A 16,078-nucleotide genomic window follows, 5' to 3' on the forward strand; every position below is an offset into this window, starting at 1 on the left:
CCCAGTCTGATTGGGGCATGCAGTGTGGGCTGAAGCCCACCTGCATTAAATCTGTCGTTACCTCAGCTGTGCTAGGCACTGCGATGGGATATATTTATGTACCGCCGGTGGGTTCCAGGGAGCCACCCATGCTGTGGGTCCACAGGGACTTCACATAGGGGATTTGTACCTGCCTGTGTCTATGAATTAAAAACCCCGGTCAGGTTGGGGCATGCAGTGTGGGCCGAAGCCCACCTGCATGTAATCTGACGTTAGCTTTGCTGTCCAGGGCACTGCAATGGGATATATTTATGTACCGCCAGTGGCTTCCTGGGACAAACCCATGCTGTCGGTCCACACGGAGTTGCAACTGCATGTGTCTACTTATAAAGAACCCCAGTCTGACTGGGGCATGCAATGTGGGCAGAAGCCCACCTACATTTAATCTGACGTTACCTCAGCTGTGCTGGGTACTGCAATGGGATTTATTTATGTACCGCCGTTGGGTTCCAGGGAGCCACCCATGCTGTCGGTCCACACGGACTTCACATTAGTGAGTTGTACCTGCCTGTGTCTATGTATTAAAAATCCCAGTCTGACTGGGGAATGCAGTGTGGGCTGAAGCCCACCTGCATTTAATCTGACGTTACCTCAGCTGTGCTGGGCACTGCAATGGGATTTGTTTATGTACCGCCGGTGGGTTCCAGGGAGCCACCCATGCTGTGGGTGCACACGGAATTCCCATTGCGGAGTTGTACCTGCCTGTGACTATTTATAAAAAACCCCGGTCTGACTGGGGCATGCAGTGTGGGCAGAAGCCCACCTGTATTTAATCTGACATTAGCTCTACTATCCGGGGCACTGCATTGGGACAAACTACAGGAGCAATACAGCGCTAATGAGACGTGCAAAGCTACGCTAGCATTGGAGTCCGCTGTAGGCCCGTGATTGCTGAGGGTTTGTGCAGAGGCCTATGTCCTGGGTGCAGTGAAAGTCCGCTTCCTGCCTAGGATTGCTGAAGCTGGGGGCCGAGGCCTATGTCGTGACCGCGGTGCAAGCCATGTTTGGCCGGTCAGATCAATTTTTGGTTTATGTCTTGGGTTTCCTAGGACCCACCTATGCTGTTGGTGCAAACTTAGCTCCCATCGCGGTGTTTGACCTGTCTGGCACAAAGACACTGACTGACTTGGGTAGGGGGAAGAGCGCAGACGGCTTTCCCCTTGCAGTGTGGATTGAGCTATGCGACACCTTGACAGAATGAATTGTGTGTGGCACATGGGTTCCCCATTGCTATGCCCACGTGTGCAGCTCCTGATGTAGGTGGCACAGGATTGGATTTCTCATTGCTTCTGTACAGCATTGTGGGCTATCGCCCCGCGCCTTTTAAAGAGGGTCGCTGCCTGACCCTGCCAACCCTCTGCAGTGTGTGCCTCCGGTTCCTCCTCATGGCAGACACATTTATAAATAGACATAAGGGTGGTGTGGCTATGAGGCCAGCGTGTGGCATGAGGGCAGCTGAAGGCAGCGCAGGGACACTTTGGTGTGCGCTGTGGACACTGGGTCGTGCGGGGGGGTTGGGCAGCATGTAACCCAGGAGAAGTAGCAGCGGAGTGTCATGCAGGCAGTGATTGTGCTTTGTTGGAGGTAGTGTGGTGCTTAGCTAAGGTATGCCTTGCTAATGAGGGTTTTTCAGAAGTAAAAATTGTTGGGAGGGGGGGGGCACTCTTGCCGCTATTGTGGCTTAATAGTGGGACCTGGAAACTTGAGATGCAGCCCAACATGTAGCCCCTCGCCTGCCCTATCCGTTTCTGTGTCGTTCCCATCACTTTCTTGAATTTCCCAGATTTTCACAAATGAAAACCTTAGCGAGCATCGGCGATATACAAAAATGCTCAAGTCACCCATTGACTTCAATGAGGTTCGTTACTCGAAACGAACCCTCGAGCATCGCGGAAAGTTCGACTCGAGTAACGAGCACCCGAGCATTTTGGTGCTCGCTCATCTCTAGTAGCAGCATCTATTCAGCAGCAATGTTTCAGAATTTATGACTGTGCTCCCCAAGGAGCTAATTCACTTCCTCAAAAGTGTCATGATTTGAAATCAGGATAGAGGGATCCATCAGCATGAATGAACAGTAGACCAAATTTAACTTCCCCTGTTTTTTCTGAAAACTATCTGCATTCTGCCCATTGGTGCCAATTTTCTTCTCTTTTTGCATCCTAACTACTCATAACACCGTGGTTGTTCAGCATATTGACATCACTTCTCACACTTTCAAGTCAACATCCAGCTTTTCCTGCGCCTATGCTGACATCCATACTTTCCTCTATAGCGGAAAGTCAAGAAAACTGTCACACCTGCAGCAGAGCCCCACTGTCAAGTATTACTAACATAAAGCTACTACATACACAGTATAACATGGACATGCATATACTGTATTTGAGGAATTTATAGCATTACTGATTGATTGCGATTATGTACTGACTTGTATAGTTATGCTAAATATTTATTTTATTTCATGGGAGGGGGCATTTCAGTGCAACTCCTTTATTACTCAATCCTTACTGGATGGTTGATCATACGCACATTTTAAAAGCCATTGTAGACTGAGAAACAATTTCCCCTATTGTTATTTATATAATAAAAGTTGTTTGAAGTTGATTAATATTGTATGCTAACCAAAGATAAAAATTATATAATAGGCTACCTTGACTGTCACATGAAGATAATAATACTCATCATGTGATAAGTAACAGAAATTGCAAATTGATTTTCTAGTAATCGTATAAATAGCTTGAGGTGTAGAACCAGTTACTCAGTCAGTCCTTACTTATCAGACTGTGGAGGTTAGATAATGGATTCCTCTGCCTGTAAGCTCTATCATGTAGACGGCTTTGATTCCAGACAATTTCTGGAGACTTACTTTTCTGATAAACCTGAAATGGTCTTTATAGAGGAGACCTTGAGATTTCCCATTGAAAATCTTACAAAAACTTTTACAGCTGGTATGTATTTTCCTATGTTTAACTATTCTTATATATGTTTTCATATTCCATTTATTTATTTTACTTTTTCATACTTTTATTATAGAGCTATTTTGATCCCTACAACACTAACTGTATCTCATTATGAATATCACATTGTGCCTAATGTAACACCCACCGAGCACTATGCAGCCCATAAGGATACCAGGGGATTTTCCTATCTCCTCTCAGTACTTAAATTGATTTTAAACAGTTGTTAATAATAAAATGCAAAAGCAAATAGTTTTTTTAGAATATGGTATTTTTGGGGGAAGAGACAAACAGTCATATCACCTATAATGCTCGTCATACAGTCTTGATAATTGAGTATGATAAAGAATGTCTAAGGGTTTAGTAGAGTCATGTCGCCCTTGTATTCTCCAGAACATTTGGAAAGTTGTTGAGGGTATTGAAAGTTTAATCTAAAATTTCAAAATGCTGCTGCTCTTAGTTAGAGAGACAACATAATCTTGTAGGTAATAAAAAGATTTTGACCGAAAAATAGCTAATGACTTCAAAACTTCCTACCATATTTTTTATTTTAAATGATGCATTTTTATTCCACCCAAAGCTGGGTGGAGGGTCAGTGTGTCTTATAAAGCGAGAAATCCAAGCTAACCGCCACGATAACGTGTACTTTTAGTGCGACTGCACGTTTTTTTGGGGGGGTTTTTTGCACCATCGTGAGTTAGTTAAAAAACTGATCTCCTTTCTTCTTTCCACTGCTGCCTGTATGTACCGCTGATTGGTGGTGGGTACAGGCAGGAACTGCTGCTGCTCCCCCGCCTGCACCACTCAGCTAAACACCTCCCTCCCTTGAAGTACAGTGCTGATAATCCAATATTCTTATGCTCACCATTAGCAGAAAAAATTATATTTTTCAACTAAAAAAGTTTAATATATTCCATCTATTGTCATAATGCTGTGTTGAATGGAAGATTCTATGGAACTGGGAAAAATTATGTCAACACTGGGAAGATCAAGAAGATACTGTTGGAAAAATAGCAAACTGAGCTCACACCTGTATAGTATGTAGTACTCAGTAAATAGTATAAAAATCAGATCCCCAGGCATTCATGAGAAAATGCAGATGTGGCTCTTCAATGAAATTTAAAAAGCCAAAATGTATCTGACAGTGCTATGAAAAGGAGATTTTAGTTTCTCAAAAATGTTTTCAAGACACAAATTGTATTCCTATTATTTCTAAGCCTGCATTTTGCCGTGTTTTGCTAACCCCTTCCTGACTCACATACAGCTACTGTATACAAATCCTAACCGCACATGATCCATGCAGTTAGGATGTATATAGATGTCCACAACATTGCTGTGTATGCAGTTGGCTTGGGAGCAGAGCTCATCTACCTTTTGAAAGAGAAGGTTGTCAGCGAGAGAGGATAAGAATTTGTTGGACCTAATACTTTTGACTGAGAGATTTTCAACAAATGTCTAGATGATTAAAATCTCCCATGATCACTGGAGGCCAAATTTAGATGGGATGAATGTCGGGCACATGATGCCCGACTCTCATCCCCGCATGCACTGCTTTTGCACGGGAGCTAGTATAGGGGGGCAGGGAGGCTGCAGGAGATTTCACTGCTCACGCTCCCTCACCACTCGATTTATGCAGCATAAAGAATGGACAATGAGCTGAACAATCATCATTCAGTGTAAAAACAAAAGCAGCTGTTCAGTACTGAATAGCCGCTATGTTAAGTCAATGTAGAGGGGCAGGGGAGCGCAAGGAGAGAAATCTCCTCCAGGCGCCCCGCTGTAAGACAGTGATACTAAAGGCCCATTTAGACACAACGATAATCGATCAAAAGATGTAGTTCAAGCGACTTTTGAACAATCATTGTTGTGTCATTTACAGCGCAAGATGATTGCTCAAGATGAGCGATCACCTTGCACTGCCAGTGGAGGATGCAGAAGACAAGCCGGGCATCCCCGCTTGTCTTCGGCATACAGCTGTTCCCCTGCTCTGAGCGCCCAGCTGTTATACAGCTGAGCACGTGGAGCAGAAGATGCAGAAGATAAGCGGAGTTTCCCCACTTGTTTTCTGATCGGAGCGCCCAGCTATTATACAGCCAAGCGCTCCGTGCCGGGTATGGTGAACAGAGCTGGACCACTCTGTTTTTCATACTCATCCTGTCATCAGGGAGCATCTCTGCGCTTCACGATATTGTGGTATGAGAGAGATACTTGCCAAGGAGGGGGCTTCTGAATATCATACCCCCCTCCTGTCCAATCAGTGCCGTTCCTTTGTTATAATTTCTACCATTTGGATAAGTATCTCTCTCATACCACAATATCGTGAAGCGCAGAAACGTTTTTTCTAATAGAACATATATAAAATGGATGCAAAAACAGGTGCAAAGAAAAAAACCCTCAGCGCTCCTTAGGGGAAGTTATGCTCCAGGGAACGGATGTATGCCATGAAAGAAAATCGTTCCTTTATTGAAAAACAATTCCACTGTACAACGCGTTTCTTTGTACAGTGGAATTGTTTTTCAATAAAGGAATGATTTTCTTTCATGGAATACATCCGTTCCCTGGAGCATTACGTCCCATAAGGAGCGCCGAGGATTTTTTTCTTTGCACCTGTTTTTGCATCCATTTTATATATATTCTTCACAGTGGGTCCCACTTGCCAGTGGGACCCAGACACTCAGCAGCTCTCCGGATTTAGCCCTTGTGGATTTGTGGAAGCGTGGGAACTACAGCTACATATCTATTGCAGGTTAACTTGGACGTGCAGGTTAATGTGCAGTCTATCCAGGCTCCACTATTCACCGGGTAAGTCCAATATAATATTACTTTTTCCACCCTCATTTCAGTTATCTTGCTCTTTTAAAGAGCGCCATCCCAACATTTCTACTTTTCTAATAGAACATTATTTGTATCTCTTTCTCGGGGGGCTCTCTCTGTCAAACGAAGCCCTCCGAATGTCCTACAGCTCTCCCTACACCCTTGGGATTGGATATTTGTGGATGAGAGTTTAAAGATATAACCTTGTGGTGCATTCCTACTGTGTTTCCCGTGTTATCAGGGAGCGGAATACAGCTGAAACAATAGTATCTTGCTGTGAATCCGAATCTGTTGTTCCTGCCATATATTTCTACCCAAACAATATCTACAGAACTACTTTTCTCTGAAGCTTGAATCTCTATGAGGCCTTAGTCACACGGGCGTTTTTCACGCGATTTGCGGATCGCATGACGGATGCACATCCGCAAATCGTGTGACCGATGCCCAAAAATCGCCCGAAAATCTGCTCCTAGCCGCATTTCATTAGAAACGGGCCGGAGCTGTCCAGCGCATTGCATTCAATGGAGCCGGCAATACAGCCGGCTCCATTGAAAGCAATGCGCTGCAGGCGAGTGTGGGATGAATTGTCGGGAAGGGCTTAAATATATAAGCCCTTCCCTGCAATTCATCCAGAACAGTGTTAAAATAAAAAATATATATATACTCACCTGCTCCCGGCAGCCGGAGTACAGCGCGGCCGTCCTGCAGTGGGTGTGAAGGGGGTGTGAGTCAGACCTGCCCCCTGATTGGCTCAGCACTGAGCCAATCAGAGGCAGGTCTCACTCACACCCATTCATAAATTCATGAATGGGTGTGAGTGAGACCTGCCTCTGATTGGCTCAGGCTGAGCCAATCAGGGGCAAGTCTGAGTCACACCCCCTTCACACCCACTGCAGGACAGCCGCGCTGTACTCCGGCTGCCGGGAGCAGGTGAGTATATATATATTTTTTATTTTAACACTGTTCTGGATGAATTGCAGGGAAGGGCTTATATATTTAAGCCCTTCCCGACAATTCATCCCACACTCGCCCGCAGCGCATTACTTTCAACATTGAATTCAATGGGCAAACATCATTCTTCTCTGCCACAGCTGTTACAGCTGTGGTAGAGAAGAATGATTTGTCTTCTATATGTTCTCAATGGGGTCGGTGCTGCTGCCGTTGGCCCCATTGAGCGCATATAGAGAAGAGAACAGGAATCGCAGATCGCAGATAGGTACGATCTGCGATTCCTGTTCTATAATTTATCGGATGAGCGCATAAAAAGCGCTCATGTGTCCGATACCATTGCAAAGCAATGGTTTTAAAAAATCGCCGGACGCATGCGCATGCGCAAATCGGGCGAAAAAACACCCGTCTGACTAAGGCCTGAAGATGTGGGCTTTCATAACATAAAATGCAACAACTTATCCCTTTTTTTATTAAGTCTGTTTCTTATAAATAAGTAGCATCCGTAAAGCCTTGCATTCCAATCATATGTATCATCCTACCAAGTTTCCGTAATGTCTATGACATTATATTTATCTTCTTGTGTTAGGAGTAGAGATGAGCGAGCACCAAAATGCTCGGGTGCTCGTTACTCGGGACGAACTTTTCGCGATGCTCGAGGGTTCGTTTCGAGTAACGAACCCCATTGAAGTCAATGGGCGACCCGAGCATTTTTGTATATCGCCGATGCTCGCTAAGGTTTTCATTTGTGAAAATCTGGGCAATTCAAGAAAGTGATGGGAACGACACAGAAACGGATAGGGCAGGCGAGGGGCTACATGTTGGGCTGCATCTCAAGTTCCCGGGTCCCACTATTAAGCCACAATCGCGGCAACAGTGCCCCCCCCTCCCAACAACTTTTACTTCTGAAAAGCCCTCATTAGCAATGCATACCTTAGCTAAGCACCACACTACCTCCAACAAAGCACAATCACTGCCTGCATGACACTCCGCTGCCACTTCTCCTGGGTTACATGCTGCCCAACCCCCCCCCCCTCACGACCCAGTGTCCACAGCGCACACCAAACTGTCCCTGCCCAGCCTTCAGCTGCCCTCATGCCACGCCACCCTCATGTCTATTTATAAGTGCGTCTGCCATGATGAGGAACCGCAGGCACACACTGCAGAGGGTTGGCACGGCTAGGCAGCGACCCTCTTTAAAAGGGGCGGGGCAATAGCCCACATTGCTGTACAGAAGCAATGAGAAATCCAATCCTGTGCCACCTCCATCAGGAGCTGCACATGTGGGCATAGCAATGGGGAACCTATGTGCCACACACTATTCATTCTGTCAAGGTGTCTGCATGCCCCAGTCAGACCGCGGTTTTTTATAAATAGTCACAGGCAGGTACAACTCCGCAATGGGAATTCCGTGTGCACCCACAGCATGAGTGGCTCCCTGGAACCCACGGGCTGTACATTAATGTATCCCATTGCAGTGCCCATCACAGCTGAGGTAACGTCTGATTAAATGCAGGTGGGCTTCAGCCCACACTGCATGCCCCAGTCAGACTGGGGTTCTTTAGAAGTGGACACAGATGCATTTACAAGTCCCTGTGGACCGACAGCATGGGTGGCTCCCTGGAACCCACCGGCGGTACATAAAAATATCCCATTGCATTGCCCAACACAGCTGAGGTAGGAATTCTCGTGCTTAATGCAGGTGGGTTTCGGCCCACACTGCATGCCCCAGTCTGACTGGGGTTCTTTAGAAGTGGAAACAGATGCATTTACAAGTCCCTGTGGACCGACAGCATGGGTGGCTCCCTGGAACCCACCGGCGGTACATAAAAATATCCCATTGCATTGCCCAACACAGCTGAGGTAGTAATGTTGTGCTTAATGCAGGTGTACACCCAGTAATCCGTAGTGGCCAGAATGCGTGTAACGCGAGGGTCACGAGAAAGGCATCCTAACATGAAGTCAGCCATGTGTGCCAGGGTACCTGTACGCAACACATGGCTGTCCTCACTAGGAAGATCACTTTCAGGATCCTCCTCCACCTCCTCTGGCCATACACGCTGAAAGGATGACAGGCCAGCAGCATGTGTACCCTCAGCAGTGGGCCAAGCTGTCTCTTCCCCCTCCTCCTCATGCTCCTCCCCCTCCTCCTCCTCCTCCTCTGGCCATACACGCTGAAAGGATGACAGGCAAGCAGCATGTGTACCCTCAGCAGTGGGCCAAGCTGTCTCTTCCCCCTCCTCCTCATGCTCCTCCCCCTCCTCCTCCTCCTCAACGCGCTGAGATATAGACATGAGGGTGCTCTGATTATCCAGCGACATACTGTCTTCCCCCGCCTCCGTTTCCGAGTGCAAAGCGTCTGCCTTTATGCTTTGCAGGGAACTTCTCAAGAGGCATAGCAGAGGAATGGTGACACTAATGATTGCAGCATCCCCGCTCAGCATCTGTGTAGACTCCTCAAAGTTTCCAAGGACCTGGCAGATGGCTGCCAACCAGGGCCACTCTTCTGTAAATAATTGAGGAGGCTGACTCCCATTACGCCGCCCATGTTGGAGTTGGCATTCCGCAATAGCTCTATGCTGCTCATAGAGTCTGGCCAACATGTGTAGCGTAGAGTTCCACTGTGTGGGCACGTCGCACATCAATCGGTGCACTGGCAGATGAAACCGATGTTGCAGGGTCCGCAGGGTGGTAGCATCCGTCTTGGAGTTGCGGAAATGTGCGCTGACCCGGCGCACCTTTCCGAGCAGGTATGACAAGTGTGGGTAGCTTTTCAGAAAGCGCTGAACCACCAAATTAAAGACATGGGCCAGGCATGGCACATGCGTGAGGCTGCCGAGCTGCAGAGCCGCCACCAGGTTATGGCCGTTGTCACACACGACCATGCCCGGTTGGAGGCTCAGCGGCGCAAGCCAGCGGTCGGTCTGCTCTGTCAGACCCTGCAGCAGTTCGTGGGCCGTCTGCCTCTTCTCTCCTAAGCTGAGTAGTTTCAGCACGGCCTGCTGACGCTTGCCCACCGCTGTGCTGCCATGCCGCGCGACACCGACTGCTGATGACGTGCTGCTGCTGACACATCTTGATTGCGAGACAGAGGTTGCGTAGGAGGAGGAGGAGGGTGGTTTAGTGGAGGAAGCATACACCGCCGCAGATACCACCACCGAGCTGGGGCACGCAATTCTGGGGGTGGGTAGGACGTGAGCGGTCCCAGGCTCTGACTCTGTCCCAGCCTCCACTAAATTCACCCAATGTGCAGTCAGGGAGATATAGTGGCCCTGCCCGCCTGTGCTTGTCCACGTGTCTGTTGTTAAGTGGACCTTGGCAGTAAGCGTGTTGGTGAGGGCGCGTACAATGTTGCGGGAGACGTGGTCGTGCAGGGCTGGGACGGCACATTGGGAAAAGTAGTGGCGACTGGGAACCGAGCAGCACGGGGCCGCCGCCGCCATCATGCTTTTGAAAGCCTCCGTTTCCACAAGCCTATACAGCAGCATCTCCAGGCTGATCAATTTGGCAATGTGCCATTTAACGCTTGAGCGTGCGGGTGTGTGGCGGCGTACTTGCGCTCGCGCTCAAACAGTGGCGCTAGCGATGTCTGGACGCTGCGCTCAGAGACATTGCTGGATGGGGCCGAGGACAGCGGAGATGAGGGTGTGGGTGCAGGCCGGTAGGCACTCGTGCCCGTGTCCTCAGAAGGGGGTTGGATCTCAGTGGCAGGTTGGGGCACAGGGGGAGAGGCAGTGGTGCAAACCGGAGGCGGTGAACGGCCTTCGTCCCACCTTGTGCGGTGCTTGGCGATCATATGCCTGCGCATGCCGGTGGTGGTGGCTCCCCAGCTGATCTTGGCGCGACAAAGGTTGCACACCACTGTTCGTCGGTCGTCAGGCGTCTCTGTGAAAAACTGCCACACCGTTGAGCACCTTGACCTCTGCAGGGTGGCATGGCGCGAGGGGGCGCTTTGGGAAACAGTTGGTGGATTATTCGGTCTGGCCCTGCCTCTACCCCTGGCCACCACACTGGCTCGGCCTGTGCCCACACCCTGACTTGGGCCTCCGCGTCCTCGCCCGCGTCCACGTCCTCTAGGCCTACCCCTACCCCTTAGCATGGTGTATTACCAGTAGTGCAGAAACAGAACGCTGTAATTAAATGTGCCGCTTATTGGCCTTACTTCGCTTACGGAACGCCAGGAAATAATTTGGAGGACTACTACACCCAGCAGAGACCCAGAACACTGAAGACAGTCACAGGCAGCCCAAATAGATTTTTTTCCCCAAATGTTTTTGCAAAGGCCCACTGCCTATATTCAATCAATATATCTCTTCTCTCTCTGCGTCACCACTTCTGGCCCTGGAGTATGTCAAAGAACTGCAGAGTGTTGCACTGTGGACTGCAATACAGCGGTGATTTAACAGCCCAGACAGAGCCAGGAAATAATTTTGCGCAAGCCTGCTGTAACACTTAGCTGGCTGCGTATGAATTAGGAGGACTACTACACCCAGCACAGACCCAGAACACTGAGGACAGTCACAGGCAGCCCAAATAGATTTTTTTCCCCAAATGTTTTTGCAAGGACCCACTGCCTATATTCAATCAATATGTCTTCTGTCCCTGCCTCACAATATATGTGTTCTGTCCCTGCCTCACAATATATGTGTTCTGTCCCTGCCTCACCTCTACTGGCCCTGCACTATATCTAATTACTGCAGGGCGCAATGCTCTGCACGGCCGATATACCAAAAAAACAAAATGTGCAACACTGCAAAAAGCAGCCTCCACAGTACTGCACACGGTTAGATGTGGCCCTAAGAAGGACCGTTGGGGTTCTTGAAGCCTAAAATACTCCTAACACTCTCCCTATAGCAGCTCCACCAAGACAGCACTTTCCCTCCTCTATGTCAGAACGCATCTGTGGCGAGCTGCGGGAGGGGCCAATTTTTATACTCGGGTGACACCTGATCTCACCAGCCACTCACTGCAGGGGGGTGGTATAGGGCTTGAACGTCGCAGGGGGAAGTTGTAATGCCTTCCCTGTCTTTCTATTGGCCAGAAAAGCGCGCTAACGTCTCAGAGATGAAAGTGAAAGTAACCCGAACATCGCGTGGTACTCGTCACGAGTAACGAGCATCTCGAACACGCTAATACTCGAACAAGTATCAAGCTCGGACGAGTACGTTCGCTCATCTCTAGTTAGGAGCTCTAATTATTGTTTGTTTCCAAAGCTCTGTGCATTTGTATAAAAACATTTTAGTTTGTGATCAGTGTCTCTTGCTCCCCTACTTTCTTTTTGAATTCCTTGCATTTATTTTTCCTTTCTACTTTTAATAGTAAGGTACACAATTGTATTCATTAGCTGTAAATTTTTGACTGGCCTTTCATTTCCCTTCTCATATTGTTATAGTTTAAAGCTCTCCTGATGAAAGCAGCAAGGTGCCTACCAAATATATGCTTTCATGTCTTGTTTGTAAGGTTCAAGCCGTCTCTAGCAAGGATTCCATCGAATAGGTAATTCATTTCATGGTCTGGAAATCCAAATCTTTGCTGATGGTACAGTTGACTATTCATGGTTTGTTTTTTTTTAGAGAATTTAAAGGAAAACATATTTATGTAATATTTATGAATATACATATACAAAAAGCAAAGATCCATGACAAAAAAAAAAATCACTTGGGCTATTTAGTGTATCATAAAGTGAGTAGATGAAATAAGTTGAGACGTAAGGAGGAACCACAGTGACTTGCTAGCTATCATTGAGCGTTTAACATTTTACTGTAGAAGCTTCAATTTTTGCAATTTATTTCTACAGGTCACATTAAAGGAGAGATCTTGATTGACCTTAGCGTTGGTCCCATGATTCATCATTTGTATGCGGCTTGTGAGTTTTTCAAACACATTATAGTGCTGAAGGCCAGTGACAGATGCATCCTGGAGCTGAAAAGATGGCTGGACACACGTACAGGAGCATTTCATTGGAGCCATGCCACACAGCTTTATGTAGACACAGAGGGAAACAGGTGAAACATTGGATCCAAAAGTAGGAGAAAAACAGCTGTTGTTGTCACCATTCCTGCAGTATAACTGTGCCTCTAGATCTCTTTTAATGCACACCATGATCCTATATGCCTTGGCAGCAGCTACCTGACACTTGTTCCTGCAGTTAAACCTCATTTACCACTTTTCTACCCAAACTCCAAATTTATCCAGATCCATCAGCAATTGTATACTGTCCTCTCTTGTGTTAAGTACTGCACATAATTTGTTTCATCTACAAATATTGATGCTTTACTGAGCAATCCTTCTACCAGGCTATTAATAAATATACTAAAAAGAATAGGACCCGGGGACCCCCCAGGTGAACTTCCAATTGAGGTCCTTACCTATTTCATCCAAGACTTAAATCTAAACAAATGGACAAATAGAGGAGTTAAAACCATCTCAGACATAATGAACAAAAACAAACCTCTTTCCTTCCAAGAAATTCAAAACAAATTCAATGTGCCTGATTCGGAGGCTTTTACATATATAAAAATTCTCTCCTTTCTCAAGCAAGCTGATTTATATAATTTTTCCTTCCCGAAAGATTTGGAAGTTGTATTCAACAAGTGCAAAACCTCCCAGGCTTCCCAAATCAAAACCTTCTATAACGCAATCACCCAAAATGCCAATAGATCGAAAAAAATACATCTTCTAAATTGGGAACATGCAATAAAAGAAAATATACCATTCCCGATTTGGATGAAAGCCTTTGAGTGGGCCGATAAAGCCACTCTTTCCGCTAATATTCTACAAACACATTACAAAGTACTAACAAACTGGTATTATACTCCCTCAAAAATGGCAAAATTTTTCCCCACCCATTCCAATTTATGTTGGAGAGACTGCGGCCAAATAGGCACTCTATATCACATATTTTGGGACTGTCCTCATGTCTGTAACTACTGGAAGGAAGTATTTAACACCATACAATCCATAACGGGCATTCGTCTTAGGTGCTCGCCTCAACTGGCACTTCTTCTTATTGGTTGTCAAGAGATACCAAAAAAGAAAAGAAAATGGATATGCCACTTTCTATTGACCGCCAAAAGCACTATTGCCAAAAAATGGAGGAAAACTTCTCCTCCCCTGATTGAGGACCTTTTGAACGCAGTATCAGACCACTACTGCTATGAAAAGATATATGCAAAATTTAACAATTGTCTTTCTAAATTTAATAACATTTGGAATAGTTGGCAGCAATTCGAACGGAAAAATATGCACTGACATGTTTAGAATTGTTTAGTTGATTTATTTCTCTCTTACTGAATAAACACAAAAGAAATTTATCACTTTTATATCATACCACTGTGTGTAATCTTAAGCTTGAAATACCTGACGTCATAATATGTAAACTCTATATCGATGTATGTAATTCATCTCTGATGTATGCAGTGTTGTGTATATGTTCTCAATTCTTTATAAAATTTAATAAAAATTACTTTGAAAAAAAAAAAAAAAGAATAGGACCCAATACATTTGTAATGCTAGTCTATATTTGTAAGTATAAGCCTGACACGTAGTACACTGGTCTTGGTAGACTTTAAGTCTTTCTTCCAGTACTGGGAGCCAATAGTCTACAGATTACTGCTAACTGCTGAGCTGTAATGCCCATAGTGATGTTAATGGGATAATTACTTTCTTTATTTTCTTTATTTCTTTCTTTCAGAGACAAGTTACAGGATAAAGAAGAAAAAATGAGATCAGCAGTTCAACATGTTATTAAATGTGACTTTGAGAAAGAAAATATAATAGAACCGCTGGACCTACCACCAGCCGATTGTATTATCAGTGCTGGCCTTCTAGATGTTATCAGCAAAGACCATGATGATTGCAAGAGATACCTCAGGAAGTTCTCAAGGCTGCTAAAACCTGGAGGACACATCTTATTAATTGGGTCTTTAAATGCAACATATCTTACAGTCGGGAAAGATAAGGTTCATATTCTCAGATGTGATGAGGATTTTGCCAGGGAAGCTCTAGTTGGAGAAGGCTTTGTTATTGATTGCTGTAAGGTTAAGGAGACAAAAGTTGTGAGTGAACTTTCTGACTATAAGGGCATCATATTCATTGCTGCTCGCAAGAAGTAGAAACTTAAAATTAAGCCTGCCAGTTAATAGTTCACATGTAAATCTTTCAAATAGAATTAATAATCAAACCAGGGCTTCCTGTATGATCTAACCCACCTACAGAATTCATAGACAATTATATTAATGTGCTTAAACGTGTCTGTTATTTTCAAACCTGCAATAGTTTATAGTTTGATCATTGCAGCATGATGCCAGTGCTGTATAGCAAAGAGTCCAATGTATTCATGAAGTGTAAGTTCCTCCACTCTCCAGCAACTGATTGACAGCCTTCTTCCTTTTACTGTGCGTAGGGAAAAAGCTATCAATCTGCAGTGGGAGATACCTGCATCTCATGAATACATCTGAATCCTGTTTTATAGTGGTGGCATCATGCTGCTATGATTAAACTGTGAGTTCAACTAAATTATAGGATATTCACAAATTACATAGACACTGCTGGAATCGGCATGTGTGACTACTTGATGCTGCTCTGTCAACGCAACTTGCTTTTTTGGTGCCTTGCATTTTTAACATTAGAAAGTCAATCGTGTTAACAAAAAACGCAAACGCAAGTGTGTGGGAGCCCTAAAAGTGGTCACAGATTCCCTTTACAGGTAAAGGGAGCTGGGTGTTGTGCTTTTCTTTACTTGGCCTCTTTGTGCATCCTGAGGTACCTGCCACTGGAGTCTGTTATGTAGATGAAAATCCCTGCTTTTCTGTCACCTGCCATAACAGCAACGTACGTTAGTTTATGGTGCTTTAGGCAGGTGAAAGGTTCCCTTTAAATAATTGGTTAGTTAGTTGTTCTTAAAACCTTGTTTTTGAAAAGTTTATTTGGACTGATAATAGCCCTGGGATCTCATTTGATCATTAGGGACATCATGGGGTATTGTATGACTGGATATTTGCAGTCATACAATATGATAATAAAGGTAAACATTTAGCTTTGAATTGTGTGTTTTCTTTCATCAATATGATAATAAAGGTAAACATTTAGCTTTGAATTGTGTGTTTTCTTTGAGTGAATCAGTATGACTTGCCTGCTCCATACTACATGATTATGAATCTTGATGTATGAGCCATAAAATCCTTATATGTCTGAAACTCAAGAAATGAAAAAAAAATAACAACATTCACCATGAACCTTTGCTCATCCTCAGGGCTCAATCACTTATTATATTTTATATAAAGTACTACCTACTCCAACAAAGAGGCATATAAAACTTTGCT

At 45.3% G+C, this 16,078-nt stretch overlaps 1 protein-coding gene across 1 annotated transcript; it reads left to right on the forward strand.

Annotated features, from left to right (window-relative positions):
• Positions 1-2,788: 2,788 nt before the first annotated feature.
• Positions 2,789-15,846, forward strand: LOC136632491 (nicotinamide N-methyltransferase-like). The gene is made up of 3 exons (XM_066607418.1): positions 2,789-2,984; positions 12,553-12,760; positions 14,449-15,846. Exons 1-3 carry the CDS (start codon positions 2,834-2,836, stop codon positions 14,867-14,869), a joined length of 780 nt encoding a protein of 259 aa, XP_066463515.1. The 5' UTR covers positions 2,789-2,833; the 3' UTR covers positions 14,870-15,846.
• Positions 15,847-16,078: the final 232 nt, after the last annotated feature.

The sequence above is a fragment of the Eleutherodactylus coqui genome, chromosome 6 (genome assembly GCF_035609145.1).
Source record: "Eleutherodactylus coqui strain aEleCoq1 chromosome 6, aEleCoq1.hap1, whole genome shotgun sequence".
Lineage (NCBI taxonomy): Eukaryota > Metazoa > Chordata > Amphibia > Anura > Eleutherodactylidae > Eleutherodactylus > Eleutherodactylus coqui.